Source organism: Schistocerca piceifrons, chromosome 3 (assembly GCF_021461385.2).
Source record: "Schistocerca piceifrons isolate TAMUIC-IGC-003096 chromosome 3, iqSchPice1.1, whole genome shotgun sequence".
NCBI lineage: Eukaryota > Metazoa > Arthropoda > Insecta > Orthoptera > Acrididae > Schistocerca > Schistocerca piceifrons.
The window spans coordinates 758097785-758120196 of NC_060140.1; the positions used below are offsets into that span (position 1 = coordinate 758097785).

Genomic DNA, 22412 nt, shown 5'->3' on the forward strand with positions numbered 1-22412 from the left:
TATTACTTTCTCCGACTTGAATCATATATGTACCAAACACAGCCTGTGCTCCGTCTCTTAATAACGTAGTTAATCTTCTTTCCTTTCTCTTATAAACAGGTGTTATGCGCGAGAGATTCTTGATAAGTGTGAGTTCGGATAGCGGCTACTTTAGCAATGGATACAAGGTAAATGGGGACGTGGAGTCTTGTAATAATACGAATTTACCTTATCCGTACTGTGGTGGTTGTGGGACATTCTGTGACTGTGCGAATATTTTTTTTTTTTTTGTTACTAGTCACTTTTTAATCCCCGATTTATGGGGCGGAGTGTTTCATGAATTCTTTTTATCTTCAAGTAGTTGAGGCAGGAAAGACGACTTGTACTTTTTCGCCAACGTGTTCTGACTGTTTGATTCGTCTTAGTTTCAATCACAATTTACGTCTGCTAGTGCAATAACTTTTTTGTATTCACTAGTTACATATGACCGCACCAATAGCACCTTAATGTGTTCAGATGGAAATGATAATATAATATTCTATTAGGCAGATGTCTGCGATGAGATATCCAGAAGGGTAAGGTAATCAGAGGATTAGTTAGTGACTACCTACATTGTTTACTTGCACTAGCGCAAGGTAAACAAGAGACACGTGCTGCGTCTCTTTACGCGGAAGTACAAATTCTCTGGCGAGCTTTGACGGCGGTGGGGCAGTGCCGGATGTGCGGTGCGCTGTGCTGTGCAACACGCATAGATAGTGCAAGGCAAGAGCCATGTCGAACGGCGTGTTGTTCCTGGTGACGGTGCCGTCCGCCGAATACGAGGAGCAGGTGGCTGCAGCAGGCCAGGTCGAGCCACCTCCCATGCGGCTGCGCATGCAGAAGGTAGGCTCACTATCGTAGTGCTGAAATTGTATCGTACTGTACTCGGTGATGCAACAGTCACTTTCTTGTGTGAGGTTTCTAAAATGGAGGAAAAAACCTAGCAACTAGCTTGTAACAGAGAGAAATGTAAATTAGTGGACGAAATGATACGTCAGAAAGAAGTAACTGGCGACAGACCGCTGCCTTATCCAAAATAGAGTACATTATGAGAAACGTAGTTGTGGTAGCATTATAATTCTTATAACTAGTGGTAAGTACAGTATAAAAAGTTTGTTCCCTTCAGTTTTACATTTCCATAGACGGATGATTGCTGCAAGCTTTCATGTTGCAAGACGATGCTAAGAGCCATATGAGGATGGTCATTTCAAATTCCAAAACCGGCAGTTAAAGGTACATAAACTTTCTATAGCATACGTGTAGCTAGTCGCTGCCCCCAGCTTATAATGGTGATATGTCAAACAAATGTCCAGTACTTGCCAGAAAGATGTTGATGCAGGTCTCAAACAGTGTACCAATATTTTAGATTGTTATACACCCTTACGTAATGACTGGAATGTTGATGAAGAGACTAATAGGTAGGAACGTAAAGCTAGGTCCCACTCTTACGGGCGTATGGACTGACTTTCGTCCTACTCTTTTGATTTCGAAACTTGGATGTAATTAAATATACATCATAAGCATCACTTTTAGGCGTGAATCCTGTAAGATTCATACATGGAAGCAAGACAATGTCAAGTGCAACCACTAGAACCTTACGACCCATCAGAACAATGTGGACACTGTTATAATGTCGCAATTTCTCTGAGCAAATAGTCAGTTTGAGGACGTCAGAAATCAGCTGCACAGTGTTACGGTGCTCAAAATCACAAATGTAGAATATTGTTTTTCATGCTTAAAAATAAAACCCAAAGTACTGTATCCGAAAATACAGTCTGATGCAATAAATTTTCTGGCAGCAAATTTGTTAGTGTTGATTAAAAGTATTTGGTGACTACAGCTCCTATACACAATATTGAGAACTGCTGGTAACGTCATTGTCATGAGGCTTTAGAGCTACTAGATATTTTGTATAGCAGATCAGAGTATTCTGTCGAGTAACTTACTGCTAACAGATGAAGACAGTTCATCCACCCGGTCCTCACGATTTATTTATTTAATCGTATGGCTAGGGCCTCCCTTTGGGCAGACCGTTCGCCGGGTGCCGGTCTTTCAATTTGACGCCACTTCGGCGACCTGCAGTCGATGATGGTATGATGATATGGTATGATGATATGGTATGATGATATGGTATGATGATATGGTATGATGATATGGTATGATGATATGGTATGATGATATGGTATGATGATATGGTATGATGATATGGTATGATGATATGGTATGATGAGATGGTATGATGAGATGGTATGATGAGATGGTATGATGAGATGATGATGATGACAGCACAACACCCAGTCCCTGGGCGGAGAAAATTCTCCGATTCAGCCAGGAATCAAACCCGGGCCCAGAGGGTTGACAATCTGTCACGCTGACCATTCAGCTATTGGGAGGCGGACTCCTCACTATTAAACAAGTCTCCACTCCTCTCCCTCTAATTTTAAAGACAAGTCGTAATTTAGAGTTGTTACCGAAAATCTTAAAGTTCTTGACCGATTTTCTGCAAATTGTAACACATTACTCTAATGAGCGGTCAGAGGGGAAACATGAAATTTTTATACAGCAGTGTAAGAAATGTTGGGATGGACATAGGTAAGCAACAATGTAGAGATTTTATGCTAAACCAGACAGCGAGAAAATGGTGTGCTGTGAAAAATGAGATTTCGTTTTTTCTCAGACAATTTTAACGGCGATAGCCAAGCATTTAAACCAGTAGACAAATTGTTTCTCTCATACATATTCTTCCTCTTTATGTATAACATCAAATAAAAGCTGCATGACCAACTGTGTGCCGTTTTGTTTTCTTCCTCTCAGTCGGTTTTGACAGAAAAAGGCTAAGCTGTGTTTGACTTAAGATTATAATATTGCTGCGGAATCAGTCGTGCAAATATGATTCTGCACATTTGCAGATATGATTAAAACTGTGCAAAATAATATTGAAGCTACTATATTCATAGAACCAGCAACAGAAGAGGTCTGTCATGCCCAACATACCAGTTATTCCAGCAGACTAAACCATTCATTTTAAGCGACTTCAATGCCCAATCAAGGTTTCGTCGGCAACAGTAATAAACAAGGCTGTGTCACACACACACAGAGAGAGAGAGAGAGAGAGAGAGAGAGAGAGAGAGAGAGATCTTGAGCCTTGTTTATTACTGTTGCCGACGAAACCTTGATTGGGAATTGAAGTCGCTTAAAATGAATGGTTTAATCTGCTGGAATTGCGAAGCATCGCCGAGTGCGCTAGTAGTATATAAGGCAACGCCGTCTACATCTATATGATTACTTTGCAGTTCAGTTATGTGCCTGACAGAGGATTCACAGAACCACTTTTAAGCTTTTACTCAACCGTTCCACTCTCCAACAGCGGGCGGGAGAAAGGAACACTTAAATCATTCTGTGGCGCTCTGATTTCTATTATGATCAACAAAATATTTTCACACACTGAGGAGAAAGTAGGTGGTTGAAATTTAATGAGAAGATCCTGCCGTGGCGAAAAAGCCGTTGTTTTAATGATTACCACTGCAATTCGGGGCCGGCAAGAGTGGCCGAGCGGTTCTAGGCGCTACAGTCTGGAGCCGAGCGACCGCTACGGTCGCAGGTTCGAATCCTGCCTCGGGCATGGATGTGTGTGATGTCCTTAGGTTAGTTAGGTTTAATTAGTTCTAAGTTCTAGGCGACTGATGACCGCAGAAGTTAAGTCGCATAGTGCTCAGAGCCATTTGAACCATTTTGAAATTCGGGTGTCATATCTGTGAAGCGCTCTATTCTGTTTCACGATAGTACAAAACGAGCTGCCCTTCTTTCAACTTTTTCGATGTCCTCCGTCGATCCTATCTAATGAGGATTGCACACAGCACAGCAATCCTCCAGAACAGGAAGTACAAGCGTAGTGTAGGCAGTCTCTTTAGTAGACCTGTTGCATTTTATCACTGTTCTGCCAATAAATCGGAGTCTTTGGTTTGCTTTATCCATAACGTTATCTATGCGATCGTTCCAACTTAATTGTTACTGTAATCCCTAAGCATTTAGCTGAATTTAGAGCGTTTGGATTTGCGTGACTTATCGTGTAACCAAAATGTTGCGGATTCCGTTTGGTACTCACGTGAGTGATTTCATACTTTTCATTGTTTGGAGCCATTTGCTACTTTTCATTGTTTGGAGCCATTTGCTACTTTTCATTGTTTGGAGCCATTTGCTACTTTTCGCACCATACAGATATCTTGTCCAAATCATTTTGCAATGTGTTTTGATAATCATGTGATGTCTTTATAAGTCGGTAAATGGCAGCATCTTCTGCAGACAATCAGAGTGCCACTCAGATTGTCTCCTAAATCCTATATGCAGATCAGGAAGAGCAGAGGGCCTGTAACACTTCCTTGGGGAACGCCAGATGGTACTTCTGCTTTACTTGATGGCTTTCCGCCAATTATTACGAACTGTGGACTTTTTGAGAGGAAATCACGAATTCCGTCGCAGAACTGAGAGGATAAATAGCTAGTTGTTTCACAAGAACGGTATTTTATGAATCCGTGTTGACTGTCTGTCAACAAATCGTTTTCTCCGAGATAATTCATAATATTGGAGCATGGTATATGCTCCAAAATCTAATGCAAATCCATTTTAGCAATATGGGTCTGTAATTTAGCAGATTACTCCTATTTTCTTTCTTGCGTGTCGGTGTGATTTGTCTGTAAGTACGAATCTTTCGACGAGCGCTCGGTTCATGATTGCTAAATGTGGGGCTATAGTATCAGCATACTCTGAAAGGAACCTGACTGGTATACAACCCGGACTGGAGGCCTTGGCTTTATTGATTTAAGCTGCTTTGCTACACCGAGGACGTCTACTTCTAAGTTCTTCATCTTGGCAGTTGTTCTTGGTTCGAATTCTGGATTATTTATTTCTGAGGGAATTTCGGAAAACTGCTTTAGTTACTCTGCTTTAGCGGCACTATCGTCAGTAAAACTACCCTTGTTATCGCACAGTGAATGTATCGATTGTGTCATCACCAGAATCTCTTTGGATTTTCTGCCAGATTTCGAGACAGTTTCGTTGTGAAAAGTCCACTGACGGAAATATATTGGATCTAATGGCAACAAATAGATCTGATCATTTTGAGGATGTCCACATCGAAACTGGTATCAGTGAACATTTCGCAGTTGCGGCAACAATAATTACCAAAGTACAAAGGACAGCTAAAACAAGCAGAAAGATAAATATGTTCTGTTAGCTAGATAAAAAAAATCAGTAGTCTCATATCTCAGCGAGGAACTTGAAAATTTCATCATAAGGCAGGAGCATGTAGAACAATTCGGCCTAAAATTTAAAAGAGTAGTTGAGTATGCACTGGATGGATATGTATCATGTAGAACAGTTCATTATGGGAAGGAACCTGTAAGGTATACAGTCACTGTAAAAAAACCTCCTAAAGAACCAGAGATTACGCCACAATAGGTGTAAAACAAAGCAGAACATTGTCAAGTGATCTTTCACAGAACCCAAAGAAATTCAGATAGTACGTAAAACGTGTTAATGGCACCAATGTTAGTGTCCAGTCCCTAACAAATGTGAGAGAAACTGAAATTGAGGGTAGCAAAGTAAAAGCTGAAATGCTTAACTCTGTTTTCAAATGTTCCTTTATAAAGGAAAACACAGGAGAACTGCCCCAGTTTAATCCTCGTACCATTGGAAAGATGAATGAAGTTAGTATTAGTGTCAGCGGTGTTGAGGAACAGCTCAAATCGTTAAAATTGAACACAACTCCAGGCCCCGATGGAATCCCTGTCAGAATCTATACTGAATTTGCGGCTGAGTTAGTCCCCTTTTCTAACTATGATCTATCGTAGATCCCTCGAACAAAAAACCGTGCCTAATCCTTGGAAAAAGGAACCATGTCACACTCGTCTACAAGAAGGGTAGTAGAGTGATCCGCAAAATTACCGTCCAATACCTTTGACATCGATTCGTCGTAGATTCTTAGTACATATTCTGAGCTCAAAACATAATGAGGTATCCTGAATAGAATATGACCTCCTGAATGCCAACGAGCATGGATTTCAAAAACATCTATCATCTGAAACCCAGCTCGTACTTTTTCTCACATGACATACTGAAAGCAACCAGCTAGATGTCGTATGTCTTGATTTCTGAAAAGCATTTGACTCAGTATCGCAGCTACAGTTATTGTCAAAAGTACGATCGTATGGAGTATCAACTGAAATTTGTGACTGGATTGAGGACTTTTTTCAGGGAGGACACAGCATGTTATCTTTGACAGGCTACTGTGTTATCGTCAGATGTAGAATTAACTTCGGGTGTGCTCCCAAAGAAGTGTGAAGGGACTCTTGCTGTTCATGTTGTGTATTAATGACCTTCCAGACAATATAAATAATAAAATCGGGATTTTTGCAGATAATGCAGTTATTTATAATGAAGTACTATATGAAAAAAGCTACATAAATATTGTCAGAGCTTGATAAGATTTTAACGTGGTACAGAGATTGGCAATTTACTCTAAATGTTCAGAAACATAGAATTGTACACTTCACAAAACGAAAAAAAGTATCCTATGACCATAACGTCAATGTGTCACTGTTGGAATCGTCCATCTCGTACAAATACCTGGGTGTAACACTTTGTAGGGATATGAAATCGAATGATCGCTTAGGTTCAGTTGTGGGTAAAGCAGGTAGTAGTCTTCAGTTTATTGTTAGAATACTGGTTAAGTACAATACAAAGGAGATTTATTACAAATCGCTCGTGTGACCGTTCCTAGAATATTGCTAAAGTGTGTGGGATCCGCACCAAGTAGGACTAATAGAGGACATAGAACGTATACAGTGAAGGGAAGCACTAATGGTTTGTTTAATCCGTTGGAGAGCGGCATGGAGATACTAAAGAAATTGTACTGGAAGACCTTTGAAGATAGGCGTAAACTATACCGAGAAAGTCTATTAACAAAGTTTCAAGACTCACCTTCAAATGATTCCTCTAGGAATATACTACGATCCCCCCTGAATTGCCCACAAAGGTATCGTGAAGATTAGAATAATTACTGCACGCACAGAGACATCAATCATTCTTCCCGTGCTCCATATGTGAACGGAACAGGAAGAAACCCTAATAACTTTTACAATGGGACACACCCTCTGCAATGCACCTCACGGTGGATTGCAGAGATGTAGTAAAAGCACGTCGCATTGAAGTTCGCACTACATTTCGAGCTTCTGCAAAACTTCGACAATCTTGGGTGTTTTTCTTTCTTTTAAATTTGGTAAGTTGCTTCTCCGACACTTCTGATCTTTTTAGTGTACCATGGGGGATCAGTTCAGCTCTTATTTATTTGGTATGTCTCTCAATAGCCGTCGATACTATTTCTTTGAACTTGAAGCACATCTGTTCTATGCTTAAATCTTCAGATTGGAACAAATGAAGACTGTCATTTAGGAAGACCTCAAGCGAATGTTTATCTGCTTTTTCAAATAGATGAATTTTGGGTTTATTGTTGTGGGTTGGGATGTTACGGTGTCTCGCTACCACAACCTTATGGTCACTAATCCCTGTATCCGTCATGATGCTCCGTGTTTGCTCAGGATTATTTGTTGCTAAGAGGTCAAGTATGTTCTCGCAACCATTTGCACTTAGAGTGGGCTTCTAAACTAAGTGTTCAAAATAATATTCGGAGAACTCATTCAAAACTATTTCGAATTGCTTGTCGATTTGTAGAAGATGTACGAGAGCATACTGAAAAGTAATACCTCCGGATTTATATGAAAACTCTTAACGCTTTCGAAATAAAACCAACACTCTTAATTCGACATTTTTCTTCATGTCGACATATTTAGTTTGCAACATCGTCGTCAAGGGCGACTAATACATTTCACCTTAAGAGAGACTAGTTTGTTGATACTGACACTACAAAACATTGAACTTTGTTGACGGAGTCACTACTTCACCTCTGCTTGCACCGCCTCATTACGATCGTAATTAAGTTCTCGAAGATGTTCATTAAGTTTTGGAAACAGGTAAAATCGGATGGGCCAAGTCGGGGACTGTGTGGAGGATGATCAGTGACGGTGAATCCAGGATTTTTGCAAATGTCGCAGCGCTCGTGTGTGGTTTGGCATTGCCATGCTGGGGGGAGAGGGTCCTCCCTTTGTGGACGAATTCTTCTAAGTCGTGCTTTGTTTTCTTAAGTCACCGATATGGTTGCGTTACGTACCACCATATCATCCGCTACACTCTGGAGCCCTCTAGCGCTGGTGGTTTGTAACTTGCGTCAGCGAAGTGGGGAAACTCGACTGGGTAATATGCACATCTTATACCTCAACCGATACTGAGATCAAAACAGAAAATTCGGAGGCATTACGTTACACCACACCATCGAAGTCGCTTGCCTCCAGAAAACGTAGTGCAAAGTAATACAAAACAGCTTCTTTATATATCTACTTGATGTGTGTTCAATAAAGTAGCTTACACTGGGATTGGAACTTAATAATCCTCTCTTATATTGCTAATTTTAACTAGCAATATGAGAGAATGATTTGGGATTCCCCACTGATGATCTGCACGCCACAGCTGAAATCCCCTTCCGGAAAGAGCGTTTCCAAGAGGTGGCAAGGTCTCCAATTCCTGACGAAAAACTACAAACTCGAGACAAAACTTCTCTCAACTAGTTGTTCAGACTCAATACTTCAAACAACGGTTGAAAACTTAAGTCAAACTTCGAATTGAAAAAAATTGTCAAGAGTTTGTTGGAGTGGGTTTTCAGTGTGAAGGTACCTTACCAGTAACAATATATCGTTCAGTTATTGTGGACAGTTGCTGAGATCGTGATGTACATTACCAATGTAGGTCTAGTGGAAATGGCGAATATATTTACGATATTGTTCTGTTTTGCACATTGTTTTAAGGGCGGTTATGTTAGAAGGTGACTTATTGTAAGTGAACGAAGCCAACAAATGTGTCGTAGCAGGAAGCCATTTTTAAAATGGCAGTGCTGACAAACTAATCTGTAGTGTAGCTCAAGGCTAAGACTAAGTTGTTTTAGTATTAAGGACTGTTTATCATATGAATTTTAGAGTACATTAAGAGACTAGGTAGAACTTAACTAGGGCGTCCATTTCATTTTCGTTGAAAAAGTGGACATTTAAAATAAATTAGAGAAAACCCGACGGGAGGCCCTCTTCACACGACAGTTATTATTATTATTATTATTATTATTATTATTATTATTATTATTATTATTATTTACACCACGTTGCTCTAACACTTTCTTTGTCTCCTCCTTCACTTTTTATTGAGTTCTGTGCACATCAAAATTCATCAAACAGTTAGTCTTCATCAACAGGAAAATTTGGTACAATACTTTTAACAAAAACACAACAGTCCTGAATATCCTTCCACTGTAGCTGCTCCTTTTCAACATTAACCCAGTCAAATGCTTTAAAAGGTCTGAGAAATGGTAAACACCATTCTTTAATATACTCAGTGCAAGAGTCATGGAAGATGTAGACACAGGGTTATCAAAGAATTGTTTTAAGGATAACAGGACACTTATCAAGGGAAATGAAATATGATTTCAAAGCAGGAAATATCTCTACAATTCTCTCCAATGCTGGTAGCAGAATAGCCACCTTGTCTTGTGGTGCCCAAGTACAGTTCTGTATTCAGTTTCCGTAAACTTACAGAATGACTTCAGAGATTCAATCCTTACTGTATATATGTGGAAATGCTGGTAGATTTTGTTTACAACTAATTGGCAGTCGATGGGTAGGCAATCTGAGCCAGTTTGTAAGGAATTGTGCACCACATGTTCTGGACAGTCAACACCTACTATATTATTCAATGTGTTCTGTTGCAGTTTATAGAACAAATTGTTTTTTCCTTTCCTCTGCTTACCACCAAAGTTGGTGTTAGTGTTGTCTGCAGAAACTGCCATCACCTTTCCCTCAAGTTCATATTTCTGTAAAACGTCCAGCACATAATTCTGAAGTAAATCTGAAGTTTCTCCAGCTAAATTAACCAATTCGAGCACTTTCACCATGATGCCATTTTCAGGGTGAAAATATCTGATAAGGAGAGGAACCAACTTCAGATCCAGATGATTCAATGTATCAATCATTACAGAAATGAATCGAGCACTTTCAAGTTCATTTAAAACCTGCTGAGCTGCATACGGTGCAATAAAATTTGAAATGATTGCATTACATTTTGTGTGTCCACATGTGAATTTAGGATTGAAAAGTTTAACAACTGCTGTAGCACAGGCCATTGACTTAAAGCTATGGTTATGCATTGCACTGTGGTATGCAAACGTAGCTTCTTGTGCTGCCAACTGCCTATCCATTGCTGTTAGGCCTACTGATTTTAAGTTTACATAGTAGTCACTCATCCATTTATTTGCTCTTTTCGTTTGATCACTCATGCGATGTTTCTTCGTCTTAATGTGATTCACAATGTCAGACCTTCCACCATAACCAATAGCAAATTTTTATCTGCACAATGTACATTCTACAGTTTCTCCACTACCAACGATAAAAGGAAACTCCCTTTTCATATTACTGTTAAAATTACACTTTCGTTTTGGCATAATGAAACAGTGATTGCACCAGGCCCCCACAACCGCATCAGTGGTCGACTGTGAAGAGCGGAAAAATTGAATAGCTGGGTGGCCGCCATTAGAGTGGTAAACTGACGCGCGGAGTTCGAATGTTAGCCTACATCGCTTTTGGTTATAAAATGCCTTCCATTGAGTTAGGTCGCAAACATAATGCCTCATTTAAATACGTTACTACAATATACTTTTTAATTTATGAACAAACAGCAACTAGTCACTGTTTATGAATTTATCTTACGTACTACATGGAATCTGCCGTAGCTAAAAGTTATGTACTGGACCCCTAGCATTTTTCGTAGTTCATTTATGATAGATGTATGCAAAATGCATCAAAATACTCGAAGATTTACCCACTATATTAATAGATATTTTCTGACTCTACCTTGCTTTAGATTTTATGACGAGAAGTGCGTTATATATGGCATAGTGCTTTGGCAACTCAGGACCAAATTATCAAGTTTCAACCTAACCTAGACCATGAAAACACTGCCGATCAGCCAACTTTCTTCAAAATGATCGGAACATATAAAATGGTATTCTGTCGGTCGGAAATCTTGCCTCCTGACAGCGTGTAACCATTTTTGTAACAGCTGTGGTTTTGAGAAAGGAAACCTGCAAATAGATGCACAGACATTATGCTAATACCTTGTTACAAAAACATTTATTAAGCAAGTGCACTGACATACAAAACAACTTAAAATATTCACATACCTGTGAAATGTAATATTCGTTCCTTTCTCGAATTTATTTGTACAATTAATCGCTGCACAACTCTTCACCATTGTACTTCTTTTGATTAGAACATACAGACAGTAGAAGTACGAGTAACGAATACTGTATGTATGCCCCAACAAATATACAACGTTGAATCAGGGTCTTCATAAACAACAATACTACACAACACATCACACTACAACCACTATAATGGCGTCCAGCCGAAGGTTCAAATTATCCCGCGACTGCAGGGCCATCAGTGAGTCTAGTTATTTTTTACAAGGTCTTTGGATTGCACAGTGCGAAACATTAACAGTGTGGTGACGAAAGCCAGAGAGCAAGTATCAGTGGTGTAGAGTATCTCTGGACCAAAAGGACAGATCCAGTGTATCGATTTAGAAGAGAATAATCTTCGTTGTTATTCGTAACCTACAGTGCGTTTAAAATTACTTGAGATTTTTGAAAGTTCAGTACAAGTTTGGGGTATGCTGAAAGTCATCACACACTTCCTAGCGTAAATAATTGCGCAGTTAATAGCAAATCAAACAACGAGTAGCGTAAAATACTCTAGCCAAGCAGTCATAATAAAACGGGACATTTGAGTGGGGAAAAACGGGACGAATGGACACCCTACCTAGTGACTATGCTGGTAGGAAAAGGTTACATTTATTACACCATACTGATGTGGTACACAAACATGGGATAACAAAATGAACTATGTATATTTGTTTCCGATCTTTTTGCTTGCCTCCACCTTCAAATTATACCCTTGAGGATATGTACAGAGTTTGCAAGACCCCTTGCCCATTACGCTCTGTGGGTCCAGGGGTTAGAATAGACCAGAGGTATTCCTGCCTGTCATACGAGGTGACTAAAAGGAGTTTCACATGTTTTGACCTTTATATGGTGGTCCCCTGTAGGGTTTGACCTCCATTCTTCAGACTTTTCCTGGAGAGCAAGCCAATTGCGGAAGGGTACCTTACAAGGTGCATCATGTCCATCGTGCATTGAGATCTTTAGCCCACCTTCCTGGGTGCTTTTTCCACCATGCACTATGTAGTGTCGATTTCTGCATCGACGATGACCATGGACTTGTTTGCACCTGATATCCAGCATGGTAGCTAGTCCGTTGTGGTGGTGCCGCCATGTACCCTGTTGGTTGTAGCCCCCTGACCACACAGGGATCACTCTGCTGTAGCCTGCGGCATTAACTCCCCACATATGCCAAGGGGTAAATGCCCATCCCTCTGGGGCATCGGGATTCCCAGCAATGGCCATACTGCCAGGTGGCCTTTGCTGCAGCTGGGTGGCACCCGTGGGGAGGGTGCCTGGTCGGAGTGGGTGGCACCAGGGTGGATGACACTTGACAAAGCGTAGTCGATCATTTCTTGCTGGTGGTGAAACACAAGGATGGCAGCGGATCTTATTCGCCCTGGTACCTTGTATGTTTGAGAGCTGATGGGGAATCTTTCATGATGATGAAGCCTCAGTTTTTTGTTGAGCATTTAGAGGGCAAATTCGGGGAGGTGGAGGGCTCGGCCAAAATGAGATCTGGGTCAGTCTTCATCAAAACAGCATCCTCTGCCCAGTCATGGGAGTTACTCACTTGTGACAAGATGGGGGATGTTTCTGTTACCATCATGTCCCATAAGAGCTTAAATGTGATCCCGGGTATCATATTTCACAGAGACCTTCTTTTGCAGTCTGACGATGAGCTGCACTCCAATTTAGACCGTTGAGGTGTACATTCCGTCTGGCGTGTCCACCAGAGTCCAAAGGACAATCGGGTTGCCACTGGTGCCTTCATCTTGGCCTTTGAGGGTGATACCTTGCCCGAGAAGGTCAAGGTGATAGTCTACCAGTGTGATGTAAAGCCCTATATCCCTCCCCTGATGCAGTGCTTTATGTGCTGGAAGTTCAGCCTTATGTCTTCCTGCTGTACTTCCAGTGTCACATGTGGAGATTGTGGATGCCCATCACATCCCAATACTCCACGTGCCCTGCCTCCCATCTGTGTCAACTGTGGAGAGCACCATTCACCTTGCTTGCCTGACTGCAGGATTCTCCAGAAAGAAAGGAAAATCATGGAGTACAAGACCTTGGACAGACTGACCTACTCAGAGGTGAAGAGAAAATTTGGACAACTGCATCCTGTATGTATGACATCGTCTTACACTGCCCCTACAACAGTTCTAGCACCATCAGCTCCGCCAACCCAGGTCACCTCTCAGAGCCAGAAGACTGCACCTGCAGCCTCGATGGTGGGGGCATTTCCCTCCCTCTTGTTCCTGCACCAACTACTTTGGGAGCAACCCCCCCCCCCCCCCAACCATCGCGGACGTCCATCCCTATTTCTAAGCCAGAGAAGTGACACCCACCAGTGGCTGAAGAGCCCAAAGCAGCTGGTCATAGGGCTTCGCGCTCATCCTCAGTCCTGGAGACTGAGCCAGTGAAGTCCTCCCAGCCAGGGAAACCCAAGGAGCAGCGAGAGAAATGCAAAAAGAAAACCCCTAAGACCAAGGAAATTGCAGTGGCACCCACACTACCGCTACCTACAAGCTCTGCAGCTGAGGATGTGGTGGAGATCTTGGCGTCTACTGAGGACCTACATCTCGCCAGATCCTCAGACACAATGAATATAGACTGCTCAGGCAATAAATCGGTGGCAGCAGGTGACTCTGAGGCGTAAACTGCCTCATTGAATGTTTCATGCCTTCCCAGTCTCACAATGACATTCTCCAGTGGAATTCCGGCGGTTTTTTCCACCGCCTGGCTGAACTACGCAAACTGTTAAGCTTTACACCTGCTATCTGCATTGCCCTCCAGGAAACCTGGTCACAGCAATGCAGATGCCTGCCCTGCGCGGCTATAAGGGATATTACAGGAACTGTAGTGACTATAATCGAGTGTCAGGTGTAGTTCGCGTTTATGTCCTAAACTTGGTCTGTCGTGAACATGTGCCCTTACAAACACCTCTTGAAGCTGTGGTTGTCAGAATAAGGAAGACGCACAAATTAACTGTCTGCAATGTATATCTTCCTCCAGATGGTGCGGTACCCCTGAATGTATTAGCTGCACTGATTGATCAACTCCCCAAACCTTTCCTACTTCAGGGAGATTTTAATGCCCATAACCCCTTGTGGGGTGGTACAATGCTTACCGGCCAAGGCAGAGATGTCAAAACTTTACTGTCGCAATTCGATCTCTGGCTCTTAAATACTGGGGTCACCACACATTTGAGTGTGGCTCATGGTAGTTGCTCGGCCATTGATGTATCACTTTGCAGCCCAGGACTTCTCGTATCTATCCACTGGAGAGCACATGACGACTTGTGTGGTAGTGACCACTTCCCCATCTTCCTGTCACTGCCCCAGCGTCAGGCACATTGACACCTGCCCAGATGGGCTTTGAACAAGGCGGATTGGGGAACTTTAACCTCTGCTGTCACCACTGAATCTCCCCCACATGGTAACATTGATGTGATGGTTGAGCAGGTGACTAACACAATTGTTTCTGCAGCAGAAAACATAATCCCTCGCTCTTTAGGGTGCCCGAGGCGTAAGGCAATCCCTTGGTGGTCGCTGGAAGTCGCTGAAGTAATTAAGGAGCTTCAGCGAGTTCTTCAGTGGCATAAGCGGCACCCTTCCCTGGAGCACCTCATAGCCTTTAAATGGCTCCATGCCCATGTTTTCTACCTTATCAAACAATGGAAGGAGGAGTGTTGGGAGAGATACGTCTTTTCGGGTACCAGGCCCTGACAGCTGTCCCCAGTATTACAATAAATGGCGATTTATGCACCGCCGCAAACTCATTGCCGAGCGCTTTGCCTTAAAGAATTACCCCCAGCCTTTCGCACACTCAAACGGCAGCTGGAAGGGAACAGCCTCTTATTCACTATACACTGCAGTGAATCCTATAACGCCCCTTTTACAGAGTGTGAGCTCCTCCATTGCCCTTGCACATTGCCCTGACACAGCTCCTGGGCCTGATCGCATCCATAACCAGATGATTAAACATCTCTCATCTGACCACAAGCGATATCTTCCCGTCACCTTCAACTGGATCTGATGCTATGGCGTCTCTCCATCGCAATGGTGGGAGAGCACCATCATTATGATGCTCAAACCCGGTAAAAACCCGCTTGATGTGGATAGCTATCGGCCTTTTGTTCACCAGTGTTCTTTGTAAGCTGCTGGAACGTATGGTATGTCAGTGGTTGGGTTGGGTCCTGGAGTCACGTGGCTTGCTGGCTCCATATCAGGGTGGCTTATGCCAGGGTCGCTTTACCACTGATAATCTTGTGTCCATCTGGTCTGCCATTCAAACAGCCTTTTCCAGACGTCAACATCTGATTGCTGTTTTTTTTTTACTTACATAAAACATACGAAATGACTTGGCAAAATCATTTCCTTGCCACATAGTATGAGTGGGGTCTCCGGGGACCACTTCAGATTTTTATCCAAGACTTCCTGTCACTCTGTACTTTCTATGTCCAAGTTGGTGACTCCCATAGTGCCATCCATATCCAGGAGAATTGAGTCCTGCAGGGCTCTGTACTTGAGTGTCTCTCTATTTTTAGTGGCTATTAACTGTCCAGCAGCAGCTGTTGGGCATTGCGTCTCACCTTCTCTGTATGGAGATGACTTCTGCATTTCGTACCGCTGCTCCAGCACTGTTGTTGCTGAGCGGTGCCTCCAGGGAGCCATCCACAAGGCGCAGTCATGGGCTCTAGCCCTCGGTTTCCAGTTTTCAGCCACAAAGTTGTGTGTCATGCACTTCTGTCGGCATTGTACCATTCATCCGGAAGCCGTACTTTACCTTAATGATGATCCACTCACTGTAATGGAGACATATCAATTCCTAGGACTGGTTTTCGATGCTCAATTGACTTGGCTCCCTCATCTTCGTCAGCTTAAGCAGAAATGCTGGCAGCATGTCAATGCCCTCCATTGCCTCAGCAACACCAATTGGGGTGCAGATTGCTGTACGCTGCTGCAGCTCTACAGAGCCCTTGTCCAATCCTGAATGGACTATGGGAGTGTGGTTTATGGTTCGACAGCACCTTCAGCATTGCATTTACTCCACCCTGTGCACCACTGTGGGGTTCGATTAGCGACAGGAGCTTTTAGGATGAGTCCGGTGACCAGCATACTGGTGGAGACTGGTGTCTCTCCACTGCAGATCAGACGGGCACCTCTGCTCGCCATTTTACGTAGCACACATTCATAGTTCCCCCGAGCATCTGAATTACCCTCTCCTTTTCCTGCCCCCAGCAGTCCATCTCCCACATTGGCGGCCCAGATCAGGGCTAACGATTGGGGTTTGCGTGCGGTCCCTTCTCTCCGAACTGGAGTCCTTCCCTTCACCACCTCTACTTGCGGTCCATTCACAGCTCAATGGCTGATGGTCACATAGGCTTCGCATATGTTCATGAATGACATATTGAGCAGCACTCCTTGCCAGTTGACTGCAGTGTTTTCACTGCAGAGCTGGCGGTCATATCTCGTGCTCTTGAGTACATCTACTCATGCCTTGGCGAATCATTTCTCCTATGTACTGACTCACTGAGAAGCCTACAAGCTATTGACCAGTGCTAACCTCACCACCCTCTGGTAGTGTCCATTCGGGAGTCCATCTATGCCCTGGAACAGTCCCACCGTTCCATGGTGTTTGTGTGGACCCCAGGACGTATCGGAAACCCCGGGAATGAACTTGCCGACAGGCTGGCCAAACAGGCGATGTGGAGACAGCTTCTGGAGATAGGCATCTCCAAAGCTAACGTCATTCTGTCTTACACCACAGGGTTTTCCGGCTCTGAGAGACGAAATGGCATAACAGTATGAACAACAAACTGTGTGTCATTAAGGAGACTATGAATGTGTGGAAATCTTCCATGCAGTCCTCTTGCAGGGAATCGGTTGTCCTCTGCCGCCTCCACATTGGCCATACGTGGCTAATGCATGGTTACCGTATTTACTCGAATCTAAGCCGCACTCGAATCTAAGCCGCACCTGAAAAATGAGACTCGAAATCAAGGAAAAAATTTTTCCCGAATCTAAGCCGCACCTGAAATTTGAGACTCGAAATTCAAGGGGAGAGAAAAGTTTTAGGTCGCACCTCCAAATCGAAACAAAGTTGGTCCATTGTAATACGAGACACAATTTACGTCGAATGAATGACGATACAGCTGCAGTAGTTTGGTTCGAGTCGTAAGCTTAGCAGTTACGGTTTACCAGGTAGCCACTGCTACGCGTCACGCTCTCCGTCCGTATTTATACGGATATCCTTCCTTTTTCACGTGCTTCGTCTGGTTTGAACTGATTGCTTATTTTTCTTCGATAAGTGCCGTTCCCTTTGTTATAGGTGTTTACGTCACTCTAATCTGAAAATGCATTACTGTACTGTGTCATGCATTGTTTGTCGCATTCTGATAGTGCGTGTTTACTGCCTGTCGCCGCTCGCGGCGTGGCTTGCTTTTGTGCGCGCTACCGCCGCTTACAAATAAAAAATAGAGAGGAGTCGTCTCATTAGCAAAACATTTGTTGTTACTTACACTACTTCTTTCTTTGATAATGATCAACAAGAACCAAATAATAGACTGCGTATGATAGATGATGTTCTGAACGAAAATTTTAGCGAAAATTTTTCTCCATTTGAAAATCTTTGCAGGCGCCTCTTTAGCTCATTACATTCTGCATAGAAATTAGAGTCATCTTAGATTTAAAAATCTAGTCAGTTGCCGTGCTTCATTTCTGACTGTATCACTATCAGGCATAAGAATAATACGAATATAAACATGACATGATATGTATATTCTTCCGCGTTTGCTGTTGTCTCACTCTAGTTTCGTAGTTTATTAGGTGGACAGGATTTAAATGAGATAGTAGCAAACACGAAACAATACATGGCAAAATGTTTTATTTCGTATTAATCTTATGGCGAAGAGAATATTACATGTGATTCACAATTCATAAAAGCTCCTATTAGCAACCATCTCTTCTCACACGTAGGAAAAAATTCAGAACGTAGAGTTGGCCATATTGAAAAACATCCCAAACAGTCTTGCCAGTCGGATTTTCGTAGTACATTGAAATGCTGCTACATTCGAAGATCAACAATACAGAATTTGTATTTACTTCGTTGGATAATGTACCAAAACGCAGTGGTCGAAACTCTGGGCGGAGGAAAAAGGCTCGTCTTCCACTTTTTTAAATTTATTTACTGGCGCAGAGATTTTGGTGCCAGTATTTATCTTTGTGCCTACAAAGCATGCCTGTGTGGCGCTACATATATTCGACGGCAGAAGTTAGTTGTGGCGGCACCCACCAACATTTTTCAGAACTCCCGCTTGCTTTGCACTCGATTCTAAGCCGCAGGCGGTTTTTTGGATTACAAAAACCGGTAAAAAAGTGCGGCTTAGATTCGAGTAAATACGGTACCTACTCCGTTGCGAGGACTCACCTCAGCGTCGCTGTGGCTCCCAAATGACAGTCGTCCACCTCCTGCTGGACTGCCCACTTTTAGCCACTCTGTGGCAGGCATTTAACTTTCCCAGCACTCTGTCTTCGGTGTTGGGCAACAATTCCTCCACAGCAGTTTTAGTTTTATGTTTTATCCATGAGAGTGTGTTTTTTACTTCTATGTAGGTTTTAGCGCGTGTCCTTTGTCTCTCTGTGTCCTCCACCCTAGTGGTTTTAGGGTGGAGGTTTTAATGTGTTGCAGAGTGGCTGGCTTTCCCTATTTATTCTTGTGGTTGGCCAGCCACTGTAATCTGTTTTCCTGTTTCACTCTCTTCTGTTTCTAGTGTGCTCTGTTGTTTTCTTGTCCTATTTTGTTCCTTTTAGGGTTCGTTGCCTTCCCTTCGTTCTTGGGGCTTCAAGTTTCCTAGGAAGTGACAGTCAGTTTTGATGCTGCTCATTAGTTAACACTCATGTTGTTACATGAAGCAAGTTGGTAGTATAATAGCTAAGAGCACGGGTTCGAATTTTTGCACTCTATGGTCAGATCCAAACTCCAGAGTTAATTTTTTCCTTTTGTTGTCACAGAAGTGAGAGAGGTAAATGGCATCAACATATTTGTGACATCAAGAGATATAATGGAAATATTTACAAAATAAACATTTCAAATAATATTACAGTAAGATTTTATCATTAAAAATCTTGTTTAACCTTGTGTAGCTAACAGTAATGTTATCAGGTGCAGCAATGAAGCATGAAAATAAGCCTGTTTGTGCAGAGTTTATTTTAATGTGCAACAACTTACAACTAATGGCAGACACAGAATGAACAGCAAAAGCCAAAGCTTATAGAGAATGGAAGATTCACAAATCAAAGAAAAATAGTATTGCTTCTTTGAGATAACATTTACATTGTATTATGAACACCCTCCCTCACTGTTAATTACCAGTGTTACAAAAACAAATTATGATCTGTAAGTCAGTCCTAAGATGCTTCTAAATTTTTCAAATTTTATTTTACCTGGTGGCTTTGTTAGAACATCAGCTTGTTGGTCGTTTGTGCTAATTTACTTTAACATAACATTTTTAGTAAAACTTTCTCTCTTATAAACAAACATTTTCACATCTATGTGCTTTAGTTTATGATGGGACTGTGGGTTCTTGCAAAGGCTTATTACCAACATATTGTCTTCATAAAGTACAACAGCTTTTTGACTGCCAGAAAGACTTTGGTGTAAATTACTGAGCTAATAGGCATCACTATCTGCCATGCTTAAGGCTACAAATCAGATTCTGTTGATGACAGACTGACAGCGGACTGCTTCTTAGATGCCCATGAAAAACTATAACCCAAAATTTTGAAAAGATAACCACTTGTGGACTTAGTGTACTCCATCAGACAATCAGCCCAATCAGAGTCCACATAACCAATTGTAGGATCAGTACACTTTTCATCCCTAGCATATAACACTCAGTTTTAGGGTTTACCTAATGTAATGCAAGACATGTTTTAAAGCATCCCATATATCCAGATATGCACATGATTGGTACTTGCTTAGAATACTTACAGCTGTGCAAATATCTGGTCTGCAAACTATCATACATCATTGATCCTATTAATTTTCTGCACCTTTTCACGATGTTTTCATTTTCAGGTCTTTCTATTTTTAACATACTGTGATCAAAAATTTCCTCTGTGGGGGTCGAAACAGAATTTAACTCAAACATATACAAAATTTTCAACACTTTTTTAAAAGAGGTGCTTTGGCAAATAATAATAGTACCCTCCCTTAAATTTTGAACAGTGTTCATTCCCAAATAGTTCATAATCATAGCCAAATCTTTAATTTTAAAGTTATCACTCAGTAACAGCTACAAATTTTCAATTTCATTCTGGGAAGTTCAAGCTATCAGCAGATCATCAGTGTAAAAAAAATATGTATGCTTTATGGTTATTTTCTGTTTTTACATCCAAGCAATACTCAAAATAACTTTTTACAAATCCTAAGCCAGTTATTACTGTGTGAAATTTAACATTACAATTTTTGGGCGAATCCTTTAAACTTTACAGAGCCTTTCTAAGTTTGCATATCTTACACTTCATTTTACTGCAACATCCAGTAGCTAATTTGACATGAAAGTCTCCAACTATCTCTCCATAAAGAAATGCACTACAGACATCCAGTTGATAGATGGGAAAGTTATTCTCATTACAAAGAACCAGAAAAATTCTCACTGAAGTTAGGTCTACTACTGGACTGTATATCTCTGAATACGACAAGATTTTTTTGGAAATCTTTTGCTACAAGATCAGCTTTATGAAAAAAAACATTAACTTTTTCATCTCTTTTTGCCTAAAAACCCACTTCGTGTCAATAACATCAATCATTTGGCTTACATACATAATCCCATGTGTTGTTTTCTTCCAGGGCTTGTAGTTCTCTTGCTATGGCATCTTTCCAATTTTTAGCTTCACTACAAGAGATTGCTTCAGTGTAAGTGCTGGGATTTTCACAGTTCACTGCTGTCAACAGGCCAAACTTATAATCCTCAAAGTAATTTGGGTATTGAATTTCCCTCCTGGGTATAATATTGTAGGTCTTTTTGTCATAAAAAAACAACTTCCTCTGCATCCTCAAAAGAAATGTCTCTGGTTTCACTGTCTTCATTGATTTCTTGTTCTTCTCTAGGCTAAAGTATTTTCTTCCACAACCTCTGTCCTCATTTCTTCTTTCTATTATGAATCTCAAGCTTTATCTGTGTTCTCTTTATCACAACAAATGCTACAAGATCATCAGTTTTCATCTCCCTTTCAGATACTGCTAGTGACAAGAAAATCTGTTCCTCAGTGTTCTTTGTGAACAGTATAAATATTGTGTACCTCTTTACATCATCATCATCATCATCATCATCATCATCACCCCTATCTTGCTTTTTGGGTCTAGTTTCTCTTTTTCTTTGGGTACAGGGATGGACATAAGAGTTCAAAATATTTTCAAATCTGCTGTGGGTAATTATCTGCATAAAAATCTTCAGAAGGAGTTTTACCTTCCACAAGACTTGTAACAGTATGATTTAGTACCAAAACTTCCATGTTAACTGCTTCAGCCAGTAATATTGGGGCATTCCTGAAATTATTGAATGAGCAGCTTCAACCAGGGTGCACACATCCCTTTCAGCTCTTCCATTTTGATGTGGTGTGTACACAATGCTTCTTTGATGGGTTATGCCATTTTTGCTAAAAAAAAATATACCCAAGCCGATATTCATAAACTCTAGTCCATTATCACTCCTTAGAACTTTAATTTCCAGATCAGTATCTCACTCAGTTTTTGCAATAAAATTCTTACTCAAACCTATAACTTCAGTTTTCTATTCCATAAGGGAACCAAAAGAATACCTTGCAATAACCAGTCATCTATATCACCACAGGGGATGCATTCTTAAAACTTTGACTTGTACAAATATTGCCATATGTGTAAGTCTAAATCAACTGTATTTATTTTTTATTGAGGTGTGCTATGTTTACTGTCACTCTGACAAATGAAAAGGAAGTAGTAACTTGTTCAAAATAGTAGCTGTCCTGACAATTATGCTATGTTA

General features: G+C 41.5%; 1 protein-coding gene across 1 annotated transcript in view; it reads left to right on the plus strand.

Annotated features, from left to right (window-relative positions):
* The first annotated feature begins 740 nt into the window (after positions 1–740).
* Positions 741–22412, plus strand: part of LOC124789763 — a 239477-nt gene continuing 217805 nt past the window's right edge. The window contains exon 1 of the mRNA XM_047257218.1: positions 741–861. Coding sequence (XP_047113174.1) covers positions 751–861 — 111 coding nt within the window. The 5' untranslated portion in view covers positions 741–750. The remainder of the gene's footprint in view (positions 862–22412) is intronic.